The sequence below is a fragment of the Aquarana catesbeiana genome, linkage group LG01 (genome assembly GCF_042186555.1).
Source record: "Aquarana catesbeiana isolate 2022-GZ linkage group LG01, ASM4218655v1, whole genome shotgun sequence".
Classification (NCBI taxonomy): Eukaryota; Metazoa; Chordata; class Amphibia; order Anura; family Ranidae; genus Aquarana; species Aquarana catesbeiana.
In genome coordinates, this window is record NC_133324.1 from 358,676,605 (window position 1) to 358,691,092 (window position 14,488).

General features: G+C 44.0%; 1 protein-coding gene across 3 annotated transcripts in view; it reads left to right on the forward strand.

Moving 5' to 3' along the window:
- Positions 1-14,488, forward strand: part of SHC3 (SHC adaptor protein 3) — a 184,015-nt gene that overhangs the window by 106,220 nt on the left and 63,307 nt on the right. For all 3 annotated transcript variants that reach the window (XM_073632953.1, XM_073632954.1, XM_073632952.1), the window contains one exon: positions 729-792. In XM_073632953.1, the coding sequence (XP_073489054.1) occupies positions 729-792 (64 nt within the window). The remainder of the gene's footprint in view (positions 1-728; positions 793-14,488) is intronic.

Consider the following 14,488-nt stretch of genomic DNA (forward strand, 5'->3'; position numbering starts at 1 on the left):
GCCTGAGAAGGGAACCTAACACATCCCAAAAGCTTGCATCTTTAATAACTAAAGATAGTCAATAAAGAGTAATAAATAAAGCTGACCATAAATGGATCAAAATTCAGCTAATTCAGCAGGGACCGGCCAAATTTTGATCCATGCCTGGCCACTGTGGTTAAACAGAAGTCAATCTACTGATCAATCTCTGTTCAACCGCCCTGTCAGTATATTCTCAGCAATAGGCTGTGGTGCTGATCTGTGTATTCTGATGGTGGGGGAGTCTCCCAGCTGTCAGAATACAATGACACAGTAGAGAGGGTTCCCACATCCACCTTGTATGTGTGGATGGGGGAATAATTGACCCATGTTTGGCCAGCTTTAGACTCCAAACATTCTGCATTAATTGGTAGCTAAGATTATACAATTACTGCTGCTACTGGCATCTTAAAAGAGAAGTTAGGGTTTTTTAAAAAAAATCATACTTACCTAGGTGCAATGCTGCATCTGAACCCCACCGGCTTTAAGACAGTACTGAACTGAGTGACCAAACACCTCAGTTCTCTGTGCTCTGTTAGTCACTCACTGGAGCACTGGACTGTGGAGGCCAGTATGGTAGCCAGGCAACTAGCACTAGCTAGAAGAGGTGAGAAATGGCAGCCTCCATACGTCTCTCAGATTTAATTTAAGTGCATTAAATAAGATTCACTTACAGAAACGATCCTTATTTTTATATATTTGACTTGCAGGGAAGCATTTAGCAGAGTGTGTGAAGCTGTTCCTGGTACCAAAGGAGTCTTCAAAAAAAGAAAGGTATTTTATTTTTATGTTTTTGATTTATGAATGTATACATTTTATTTGTAAACTTGTCAAGACATGTCCTCTTGCCAAAAAAATTTTATTTTGTATAGACAAAATACATGACATTTTGTTAAGCACATGTTAATTTTAAAAACAATTAGTGTTACTGCAGATAAAAAGCATACATTTTAGTTGATAATTTGTCCAATGTATATGGACACTGAAAGTAAGATTATAGTGCAAAGCAATGAAAATGTATTAAGAAAATGAATTAATGTTGTGCATTATATTATTGTAACAAAAATTAAACAAAACAACTAACAATTTAACAAAAAACTTACAAATATTAATGGTAAATAAATTGAAATAAGAATAAAATCAGATGAAAAAATATTAGCTAAGTGTAGAAGGGGAAGTTACAGTATATGGGCTGTTTGAAGTTACCTAATGGTTAATAAGAGGTTAAACAGAAACACATTTTATTTTAAACTAAATAATTTTAAATCAACCATTTTTCTTGTACGGTTGCTTTGACTTTAATATGATAGCACATTCTTTACATTTATCACCAATGTAAGAGGGCACTGCACCCTGACCATCAATCTAAGGGGGTCACTTTCCAAAGACCATCAATGTAAGAGGGCCTTTTTCTACTGACCATCAACTTAAAGTGGTGTTCCGGCCGAAATTATACTTTTTAAATAAAAATACCCATATAATACACAAGCTTAATGTATTCTAGTAAGGTTAGTCTGTAAACTAAGGTCTGTTTTGTTAGTTTATAGCAGTAGTTTGTTATTTTATAAACTTACAGCAGGCCATGGCCATCTTAAGTGTGGGCATCTGAAGCCAGACTGTATTTCTTCCTGGATCTCATCCTTGCAGATCTCGCACATGCTCAGTGCAGTACAAGCAGTGTAATAAGTTTCAGGTCAGGTTTCCATAGCAATGGCAGTGTCAGAGGAAGTTTCCGCCCCTTCCTAGAAGGCATTGCAAACAGGAAATGATGCGATGGGACGCGGCCAGGGAGGAGGAAGTGGAAAATGAATACAGCAGATATACAGTAGGTGCTGAGAAAAAAAATGTAAAAATATCCAATTCATTTACAGTGCACAGTTTAGTGAGGGATGCTGAAGAGTTGTAAAAGTGGGTGGAACTCCACTTTAAGATAGTATTACACCAATCACTAATAAGTTAGTATTTCTCTTCTGACCACCAATGTAACAGGACACTTCAGTTTTTACTGTCTGCATTTATTTATTTAATATTTAATATTTATTTGTTCATTAATATTATTCATTAATTTCATTACTATTACTGAAAAAAAAAAATGAAATTCCAAACAGGGGGTTTTGGGGGATCAAATAATCTGTTTTAGATGCCATATTCTTCATTGTTATGTTAATGATTATGTCTTCAACTTACTAGGCATGCAAATGTACTATAGGCTGTAGATTTCCTGAGACCTGAAGAAATTATTTTAAGGGTCCCTCTGTGGTAAAGTGTGTAAGATATACTATGGGGCAGTACATTTCATTATTCCAGAATGGACCAAAATAAGCAATTGACGAGGAGTTGTTGCCACCTGAACAATGGTTAAAGCCTAAAGTGACCCCCCAGCTAAGTTTAGGAAAATAATATGAGCACAAGGGATTCTACTTACTATCAGTGTGACGTGCCCTTTGGGGGGGGGGGGTTTAAAAAGCTGAAGGAACTGTGACAGGCACTCATCAAGATAACCTAACTATGCCTGCCCTTACCACCCACATACTCCATTCATAGAAGCTGTACTATCACTTCTATGAATCACGATCTTTGAATGGAGGAGGCAGACCTTTCAATCATTTGCCAGTATTCCATTCATATATTGTTTTCAATTATATTAGCCCTAGCATGCCTATGTGACTGTGGTAAGATAATACTTTGTATTGCCATGCAAAAAATAAACTACAGATAAAAAGGATATACTTGATCATATGACACATATCATTGACACAGTGTATTCATTCTCATCATTGTTAAAAGAAATGCAGTTTTCTACTGTGCAAAAAATAAGTACACCCCTTCATTTACCACCAATTCAGATCATTGAAAGTAGAATCAGATGTTCCATCCTAGGTGCCATGAATTAGAACCTCCTTAGGGAGGATGCGAGATTTGTATTGTATCAATCAGTGTGAGATTTGTATATGAATGAACTTTGTGGTTCACTCATATGCAAATGTCCTTGCGGGTCATTCATGAGGCCAAGGGAAGCTCCTCCTTGGCTAAAGTCACTTTGCACAGCCAAGAGGAGAACTTTCTGCTGCCACTGCATCTCTGCATTGCATCTGGTGAGTGAGCTTAGGAAGGGGAAGGGGTCTGTACTTGTGGGGGGGGGGGCCTTACTGGTGAGGAGGGAGCTGCCCTGTACTGGAGGGGGTATGTACTGTTGAGGAGGGAGGGGTCTATATTGGATATCTCTCTGTATCATCTGAGGCCAGTCACTTCACTTGGTATATATACGATTTTACAACCACTTTAAGGTAGTCTGTGTGCAGAAAAGTAATGGAACAGTTTCATTTAAAAAAAATCAGCATGCTAAGGATGGTACATGTCTGTTAGAATCTTGCTGGTTGCACATTAAGGCATATTGTGTGAGTAGAAGGACTGTGGTATATGTGTACTGTATGTACAGTTAGTAGGCTCAATTAGTTTCACAGTACTCAGCAGAATGGTCAGTGTCAAATTATGTTTTCTAAATTTTTTATATCAAGTGTGTTTGCAGTGTATCTGGTGTTTAACACTATATTCTCTGCAAGAGCTGTTGGGTTGTCATATGATAAAATCACTATGCTAGGAGTAGCAGCTAGCTAAACAAATACATAAATAATTTTTATTAATGAACAATACCTTCTTATATTCATTTTTGTCAGTGCTTCTTGCAATTCTTATCAAAGCTGTTGCAGGTATATCTTTAACCACATGCTGACCGGGCCATAGCCAAAAGATGGCTACAGCGCGGTTTGCTTATTCTGGGAAAGCGTCCATGCACGTCCTCACAGAATTGCGCTCCTGCGAGCCCCCTGGGGCACACACCCGAAAATATCCGTGACCGTCGGGTCCTCCGGACCCGCCGCGTCACGGAACGGGGTAAAGGGCCAATGACAGCGGCCCTTTACCACGTGATCGCTCCGTCCAATGACGGAGCGATCACTTGTCAACAAACCGGAGCTTTTCTGGTGCAGCTCCTCCCCTCACACTGATCAGTACAGTGTGCGAGGAGAGGAGGGAGCCAGGTGCAGCAGAGCTGTGGGCTTTCTCTGGAGTGCCCACAGTGCTGATCTGTGCCCATCCATTTATCCATCCCTGGCTCATCCATGCTCCATATGTGCTCATACATGCCTCATATGTGCCCATCCATGCTCCATATGTGCCCATCTATACTTCATCCATCCATGCTCATCCATGCTTATCCATCCCTGGCTCATCCATGCTCCATCCATCCCTGGCTCATCCGTACTCCATCTATCCATGCTCATCCATGCTCCATCCATCCCTGGCTCATCCAGGTTTCATTCATCCCTGGCTCATCCGTGCTCCATCCATCCATGCTCCATCCATCTGTGCTCATCCATGCTCCATCCATCCCTGGCTCATCCATGCTCCATCCATCCGTGCTCATTCATTCTCCATCCATCCCTGGTTCATCCATGCTCCATCCATCCCTGGCTCATCCGTGCTCCATCCATCTGTGCTCATTCATTCTCCATCCATCCCTGGCTCATCTGTGCTCCATCTATCTATCTTGGTTTACTTTATAAAATGGGGTCATTTTGTGGATGTTTCCATTGTCCTGGTGCTCCAGTGCCTTCAAAATTATAAGAGTAAGAGGTAGTCAAAAAATGAAGTGTTTAATTTATGTCCCTAGAACGCCTGACGCTGCTCCCTGCATGTTGGGCCTCTGTATGTGGCCAGGCTGTGTAAAAGTCTCACGCGTATGGTATCACCATACTCACGAGGAGTAGGAGAATGTGTTTTGGGGTATAATTTGTGGTATGCATATGCTGTGTGAGAGAAATAACCTGTTAATATGACAATCTTCATGTTGCAAAGAATTGTGGGAAAAAAATTACAACTTCAAAAAACTCACAATGCCTCTTACTAAATACCTTGGAATGTCTACTTTCCCGTTTCAGGGATGAATCAGGGCCTATGGCCCTTTCTGGCCAGTGAAAATAGCATTCTGTATAATTCCTGGGGTTAGCCATGTACCAGTAGGCTACATCTGCTTGCAGTGTTGCCAACCTACCAGGTTGAAATTTACTGACACGATACCCAAAATTTACTGGAACAGCCAAGTTTTTACTGGCATTTTCAAAAGTTACAAAATTACAGTTTTAAGTGCAAATTTAAGTATTTAGGCTACAAACAAGTACAATATGCAATTAGCAAAGTGATTTAATGTAAATATTAAGGCATAAAACATATTTCTTATTTTATTTTGGATATAGTAAATAAGTAGTTCAGGGACAGGACTTAGGAGGGCAAGAAATTAGAATACTTAGGAGGGCAAGAAATTAGAATGGGCAGGCACACACACATGAAATTGACTCTCAGTGACACTGACAGCAGTGTGCAGCATCACAGATGATGATGACACCTCATTGACACAACACGTCGCCTCCTGAGTCACAGTGACAGTCTCTCTCTTCACCAGGTTGGGCTCTTCAGTCCACTCCAGTCAAAACAGCACTGACAGTCCTGCTCCCGGCTTGCTTTGCTTCCATGCCGAAGACCCACACAAGAGGCTCTGGCCACTTCACTCAGCTCCCTTCCACCATGACATCACCCGACACACTCAAGTACCACCTCCACCAGACCTGCCCCCGCCACCCAAACACACTGTAGCAGGTACTTGGATGGTCTCGGGTGGCTAAATACCAGCGTCACAGCCATATTTTTTACTGGAAACGTTTTCCTGTCACTGGCATTTACTGGCAGGAGAAAAGTGCCTGTTTTTTTATTGGCTGTCAGTAAAATTACTGACGATTGGCAACACTGCCTGCTTGGCTTATAGGGATGGGGACTGCTATAGGCATGGCTAGACTAAGCCATATTACCACTTGTACAGAGGTGAGTATTACAGTACTATACAGATATAACTTTGCTTGATTTGTGTAATATACATGAAGCAATGTCAGGTACATACTCAGTCCAAATATTGAAAAAGTCTAACACCTGTGGTATCCCCATACTTAAGAAGAGTAGCAGAATGTGTTTTGGGGTGTAATCCTTATGCCCTGTGCACACGATAGGATTTTCCGACAACAAATGTTCAATGGAAGCTTGTTGTCGGAAATTCCGACTGTGTGTAGACTCCATCAGACATTTTCCGTCGGAATTTCTGACAAACAAAATTTGATATCTGGATCTCAAATTTTCCGACAACAAAATCCTTTGTCGGAAATTCCGATCGTGTGTACACAATTCCGACGCACAAAATTCCATGCATGCTCGGAATCAAGCAGAAGAGCCGCACTGGCTATTGAACTTAATTTTTCTCAGCTCGTCGTATCTGTTGTATGTCACCGTGTTCTTGACGTTCGGAATTTCCGACAACATTTGTGTGACCGTGCGCATGCAAGACAAGACAAGAAATAACTCCAGGATTTTGTTATCGGAAAATCCTACCATGTGTACAGCGCATTAGTATACCTATGTTGTGTGGGGGAAATATCTTTGTGTAAAAAATACATTTTCATTTTCTTTCTGCATTTACTAAAAAGTTGTGGTAAAAAATGACATTTTCAAAAGGCTCACTATGCCTCCTAAAAGTTTAAATTATTTTTGGCATAGAACTCTCTGAGTAGAAGCATGCATGAAGGACCATCTGGTAAAACTTGCATAACATAGAAAGCTGATGAGGCCGTGTTCCTTTTTTTTGTCCTCCTCTTAGCTCCCTTGATGTTTGGAGTTTTCCTACCTTTTTGGAAGCATCAGAGGCCGGGTCTCTTGCAGAAACAGCTGTGCAGATACAAAGAGCATCTTGCAGCATGCAGGAGACTTCCAGCTTAAACAGGACTACTCAAGTTATCTCCGTGTCCCCAGCTTTAAGTGGGGTGGTGTTATGGCACACATATGCAGAAGATTAATGCCTGGAGAGTGGGAACATGCTGCAGGTGTTTGCATTGGCTGGGAGCCCTGCTATCAGTGGGTGGCCATTAAGTGTACCCAGAGTGGATACAGCAGCTGCTTTGCTGCCTCTGGGATCCAGATTGTCCTGCAGGTGCATCAATAGCCCTGTGGAAGAGGTCTATGATCTGTGAGTATGTGTGGCTTGAGGTCAGCAGATGGCACTTGACCAGACACCGTGCGGGTTGTTAGAGGGTAAATCCACTTGTATTAAAAAAACAAAATGAAAACGTATGGAGATGACTATGCTTTCTGGGTGATCGATGTGCATTTCAGCATTTTATCAATGTTTGTTGCAGTTTCCTACCTTTCTTTTTTCTGTCCTGAACAGATAACTCGCTGTTTTTTTAGTATGGTTTGTTTACTGTATAGTAAGGTTTGGTTCATTAGCCACCTGGTGGAATAACTTTGCTCTGATGTGGAAAGCTGCAATGTCAGTCAATGATGGTGTTATGTGCATACACCATGATGCAAAACTGCACCACACATTCCCATGGTTTGGTCAAGCAGCCATACTAAAAATGAACGTACTCCTTCGCCTACTATACTTATTCCAAACAATACTGATTCTGCTGTTTGCCAATTATTCACTTCCCTGCAACAAAAGCTCAGAACCTTCCTCTGACACAATAAACATCCGTGAGTAAACTAGGATATTCCTACCCTCCCTCAGTTGATTGGAGGCATTGGCCTACCGGATATTCAAAAATATTTTTGGGCCTGTCACCTTTCTGAAGTGGTAGACTGGTTGTCCCATACTGCCCGAAAACATTGGATGACTTCCGAACAATCCTACATGCCTACCCCCCCTGCACGTGTGGCCTTGGTTGAGTAAACATACCGAAGCCTGTGGAATCTCACCCTCTGCTTAAAGTGTAACTAAAGGCAAAACTTTTTATTTTACTTTTGGATAGAGTGTAGAAGGATTAGAACACTTGTCAGTTTTTCCAGCTCTCTGTGTCCCTGTTAAGGAGATAAAAATAAATCCCAAATTGTCCCCAGAAAAGTAATAGTGGGGAAATCTTCCAATGAGGTCACTAGTTCTGGTGACCTGGAGGTCCCCAAGGAATTCTTTTAATTTTCAGGGATTTCCTCTCACTTCCTGTTTGGCTATGGGATAGGACGTGAAGGGAAATCTCCACAGTTGGACACAGATGGTGAAAAAAAATCTGATAGGGGTTATAACCCTCTCTTGCTTTATCCACAATGAAAAACAAAGTTTTGTCTATAGTTCTACTTTTTTTAAAAGGCTACCCTTCACCTTTATAAGACACTACACTTCAAACACTCCTTAACGACAGAGTACTCCCCACTGGGGCCTGTATGACAAGAATCTGAGACATGATGTCTTTTCTACGTTCCTGGTTAACTACCCTTTTACTTCCAGCCAGCTAATTTTTCACCATGCATTTCTTCCACTCTCATGAACCCCTCCAGTCCACAGACCAACCCGTGTCATTCCCTAGATGGATCTACCTCCCAATACGGCATTTCCTAAATGACCAATACAGGCGCAATCAACATACCAGACATTTGACGGTAGTTCGAACGACTCTGGCTTCTGCACAGACCCACCTCATATTGAGGATTTATACCTCCCTTTTTCCTACTCACCACCCTGGCGGAGACACCGTGGCTGAATTCTGGAAGAGGGACGAATCTCACAGAAGAGGACTAAGCCCGAATAAACACCAATCGTCTTAAGCATTCTATGCATTAATGTAGAAAACCTCCCTCACCATCCACCTACTGAACCTGGCCAAAACACTTATTCCCAGATTTTGAAAGTCTACCAAGACCCTGAAGATTTCTGATTGGTTTAATTGAATTGATCAGGTGGGAGAGATGGAGGAACTAGTGCATATCCATAGAGAAAACATACTCAGATCTTTACAAACAACTAAACAACTAACCCCCAAGACAATACATTGAACTTCTATGTCGAAAACCTCCTTTCATGCCTTTTTACTGCCCACCCAACTGCTGAATAACGAGGCTACCAGAACACCCCTGAGGCCCTCTCCCTCCTATCTTCCCCCCAGCCATACCTTCCCACACCCCCCAACACCAACCCCCTTTTTTTCCATCACACTGACTGACCTGTACTATTACTAGAGCCCCTTAACTTGAGCTGTGAAACTCTCACGACTTTGAGGCAGGGGCTTTAATTGTATAATTTACATAATATTCTTTTTTCTCTTCTCTTCGTTACCTCCTCTGTTTTATTAAGGGTTCACAACCACTCATGTTGATATTGTTCTATTGTAACCACCCATCCAGCGGGCAATGGCCATATATGAAACTATCTTCCACTGTGTTATCTTTCCTATGTAACCAGGTTTTAGATCACTGTAGAACTTTCTGTTGGATGCTTTTGTTCTGTTCATTGTTTTCCTGAATACAACTTTATGGGGAAAAAAACGAACAAAAAAAGCTGAGCCTTTGTGCCTAGTACACAGTTCTTTGCATAAAAATGCTTTTCTCCCCATTTAAATCTATGGTGATGCAAAAACAGCTTGACTAAGCATAGTAGGAGGTCAACTACATGTGAGAAGGATGTCAACTGCAGGTCAAAGCACCTGTAAAGGAACTCTGATGGAAATTAAGAAACTTCCCAAACTGATGCGCATTGGTCATACATAAAAGCACACTGCATTTTCTCATCTACATGGACCTTAAGAGTACTTGAAGCATTTGTTACCCCAACACTTCATATTCCTAATATGTGGCTGCTGTACCATGTACTTGTAGCGGTACCCACGTAGGGGCTGCTAAGTGTTGTGGCCCACCCGTCACCCTGCCCAGCCCAGCCCAGCCCAGCCCAGCATTCAATCCTTAGACACTCCAAGGCAATGAACAGTTTATTAGCTTTGTTTTTGTATTTTATTGAGGGGATTGAACTTGGATAGGGTATAGGAAGTATGGGATGCCCAGTGAATTTAGAACAAATAATTGGCACAACTTATATACACTCTGGCACAACTATTACTGCAGACTATTACTCCTCAGCTCCTCCAGCACAACTCTTACTTTAGCTTCCAGGCCTAGCTAGTTTCACATGGTTAGGCCAGACACTGGCTCAGCCAGGCCTTAGCAACTGCCTTTTGCAGGCAGGAACCGCAGGTCCCCTCAGTGTAGCAATGAAAAGTTCTTGGTGCTAGCTGCCCTAACTTCGGTTACTAAGCCCAGTAACCCATCTTCAGACCCTGCCAGCCCTCCTGGCTACAGCTGCCCCTCTCCACTGCCCATGACAACACAGTCCATACAGCTGGCTCTGCACCCATCCCAGACTGCATGCTCCCAGTCCTCTCAGGCGTGTCTCCCTAGTCCTCCTGACTGTGCATGTCACTCACCAGCCCTCTCTTGGCTACGACCGGTTGTTCCTCACCCTGGAGACTTGCCCAGCAATGCTCTCACCTGCTGTCCTCTCTTGCTCATCCTGTGCCTTCTGTCCAGAACCTTCACACTTTCTTGAAGGGCTCTGTCTGTACCAAAGCCCCAGGCCCACGGTCACCGCCAGACTGGGGAGCTCCCTCAAAGGCCCTGACAGCCTAGCATTCCATCTCCAAGCTCTGAACAACTCAAACTCCTCTCCAGGTGGGCTGACCCTAGGTATTTAAGGAGGCCTACCCCCCACCAATCCAGATTGTGGATTGGTCAGGGCTCCATAGAATACCCCAGGCAGCTCCACCTCTCCTCCCCTCCTCTCCTTCCAGAACCCTCTAGAAGGAGGTGGGAGGTCCCAGTGATGCTGCCTGTGAGTCACCAGCTGCTACTCTGAGCCACTCCCAGCTCATAATAAAAATAAACAAACAGGCCTGACTGCCAGCCAGCCCTGCCTAAATTTACCTAACCTACAAAAAACTTTCTCTCTCTAGCACCTACCTACCTGGAGGGTGCTACATAGTTGTATGTGAAAGTATCCTTTTCTCTTTGTATTGCTTCCTTTATATGAAATCCCTGGTGTTCCCACCAGTCCCTCTGCTTTCCTGTTAAAAACTGACCACACTAAGCATTAGAGCACAACGTGGTCAGTTCTCTAGCTATGGTTGGAACTCAGCCTGCTCTCTTCCAATGAACAGACTTGTCCTGACACCCCCCCCCCCCCTCGATGCACAGCTATTCACTGGGAAGCTCGGTGTGCTGCTGCTGCTTCTCCTCCCCCAGCTCTTAGGCCTCATATACCCTACAGCTGCTAAACTGAAGTTAAGGAGCAGTTTTTTTCAGCCTTCTGTCCAGAAGGCCCCTGAACTCTCCTCAATTGAGGTTACAGGCATTTTTTTGAAAGCAGAAAAATCACTTTCTGGACTGTAGTTTACTGATATTTTAACCACTTGCCGACCGCCTAACGCAGATATACGTCTGCAGAATGGCACGGGCAGGCAGAATCACGTACCTGTACGTGATCTGCCTCCCGCGGGCGGGGGGTCCGATCGGACCCCCCCCCCGGTGCCAGTGGCGGTCGGCATTTGACTGGGAGCGTCGGGAGGCGAGGGGGAGACCATCCGATCGTGGCCCCCCCCTCGCGATCGCTCCCAGCCAATCGGAATCCTCCCCTGCCTGTGTGTAGTTTCACACAGGAAGAGGATGTGATGTCATCTCTCCTCGGCTTTGGCAGTTTCCGTCCAGCGCCGAGGAGAGAAGACATGTAAGTGCACAACACACACACACACACAGTAGAACATGCCAGACATACTTTACACCCCCGATCCCCCCCCGATCGCCCCCCGATCCCCCCCCAATCACCCCCCCTGTCACAAACTGACAGCAAGCAGTATTTTTTTTTTTTTTTCTGATTACTGCATTGGTGTCAGTTTGTGACAGTTACAGTGTTAGAGCAGTTAGTATTACCCCCCTGTAGGTCTAGGATACCCCCCTAACCCCCCCCTAATAAAGTTTTAACCCCTTGATCACCCCCTGTCACCAGTGTCGCTAAGCGATCATTTTTCTGATCGCTGTATTAGTGTCGCTGGTGACGCTAGTTAGGGACCTAAATATTTAGGTTCGCCGTCAGCGTTTTATAGCGACAGGGACCCCCACATACTACCTAATAAATGTTTTAACCCCTTGATTGCCCCCTAGTTAACCCTTTCACCACTGATCACTGTATAACCGTTACGGGTGACGCTGGTTAGTTTGTTTATTTTTTATAGTGTCAGGGAACCCGCCGTTTATTACCGAATAAAGGTTTAGCCCCCTGATCGCCCGGCGGTGATATGCGTCGCCCCAGGCAGCGTCAGATTAGCGCCAGTACCGCTAACACCCACGCACGCAGCATACGCCTCCCTTAGTGGTACAGTATCTGAACGGATCAATATCTGATCCGATCAGATCTATACTAGCGTCCCCAGCAGTTTAGGGTTCCCAAAAACGCAGTGTTAGCGGGATCAGCCCAGATACCTGCTAGCACCTGCGTTTTGCCCCTCCGCCCGGCCCAGCCCACCCAAGTGCAGTATCGATCGATCACTGTCACTTACAAAACACTAAACGCATAACTGCAGCATTCGCAGAGTCAGGCCTGATCCCTGCGATCGCTAACAGTTTTTTTGGTAGCGTTTTGGTGAACTGGCAAGCACCAGCCCCAGGCAGCGTCAGGTTAGCGCCAGTACCGCTAACACCCACGCACGCACCGTACACCTCCCTTAGTGGTATAGTATCTGATCGGATCAATATCTGATCCGATCAGATCTATACTAGTGTCCCCAGCAGTTTAGGGTTCCCACAAACGCAGTGTTAGCGGGATCAGCCCAGATACCTGCTAGCACCTGCGTTTTGCCCCTCCGCCCGGCCCAGCCCAGCCCACCCAAGTGCAGTATCGATCGATCACTGTCACTTACAAAACACGAAACACATAACTGCAGCGTTCGCAGAGTCAGGCCTGATCCCTGCGATCGCTAACAGTTTTTTTGGTAGCGTTTTGGTGAACTGGCAAGCACCAGCGGCCTAGTACACCCCGGTCGTAGTCAAACCAGCACTGCAGTAACACTTGGTGACGTGGCGAGTCCCATAAGTGCAGTTCAAGCTGGTGAGGTGGCAAGCACAAGTAGTGTCCCGCTGCCACCAAAAAGACAAACACAGGCCCGTCGTGCCCATAGTGCCCTTCCTGCTGCATTCGCCAATCCTAATTGGGAACCCACCGCTTCTGCAGCGCCCGTACTTCCCCCATTCACATCCCCAACCAAATGCAGTCGGCTGCATGAGAGGCATTTTCTTTATGTCCTCCCGAGTACCCCTACCCAACGAACCCCCCCAAAAAGATGTCGTGTCTGCAGCAAGCGCGGATATAGGGGTGACACCCGCTATTATTGTCCCTCCTGTCCTGACAATCCTGGTCTTTGCATTGGTGAATGTTTTGAACGCTACCATGCACTAGTTGAGTATTAGCGTAGGGTACAGCATTGCACAGACTAGGACACACTTTCACAGGGTCTCCCAAGATGCCATCGCATTTTGAGAGACCCGAACCTGGAACCGGTTACAGTTATAAAAGTTAGTTACAAAAAAAAGTGTAAAAAAAAAAAAAAAAAAACACATACAAAAATATAAAATAAAAAAAAAAATAGTTGTCGTTTTATTGTTCTCTCTCTCTCTATTCTCTCTCTATTGTTCTGCTCTTTTTTACTGTATTCTATTCTGCAATGTTTTATTGTTATTATGTTTTATCATGTTTGCTTTTCAGATATGCAATTTTTTATACCTTACCATTTACTGTGCTTTATTGTTAACCATTTTTTTGTCTTCAGGTACGCCATTCACGACTTTGAATGGTTATACCAGAATGATGCCTGCAGGTTTAGGTATCATCTTGGTATCATTCTTTTCAGCCAGCGATCGGCTTTCATGTAAAAGCAATCCTAGCAGCTAATTAGCCTCTAGACTGCTTTTACAAGCAGTGGGAGTGAATGCCCCCCCCCAACGTCTTCCGTGTTTTTCTCTGGCTCTCCTGTCTCGACAGGGAACCTGAGAATGCAGCCGGTGATTCAGCCAGCTGACCATAGAGCTGATCAGAGACCAGAGTGGCTCCAAACATCTCTATGGCCTAAGAAACCGGAAGCTGCAAGCATTTTATGACTTAGATTTCGCCGTATGTAAACAGCGCCATTGGGAAATTGGGAAAGCATTTTATCACACCGATCTTGGTGTGGTCAGATGCTTTGAGGGCAGAGGAGAAATCTAGGGTCTAATAGACCCCAATTTTTGCAAAAAAGAGTACCTGTCACTACCTATTGCTATGATAGGGGATATTTACATTCCCTGAGATAACAATAAAAATGATTTAAAAAAAAAAAAATGAAAGGAACAGTTTAAAAATAAGATAAAAAAATAATAATAATAAAGAAAAAAAAAAAAAAAAAAGCACCCCTGTCCCCCCTGCTCTCGCGCTAAGGCGAACGCAAGCGTCGGTCTGGCGTCAAATGTAAACAACAATTGCACCATGCATGTGAGGTATCACCACGAACGTCAGATCAAGGGCAGTAATTTTAACAGTAGACCTCCTCTGTAAATCTAAAGTGGTAACCTGTAAAGGCTTTTA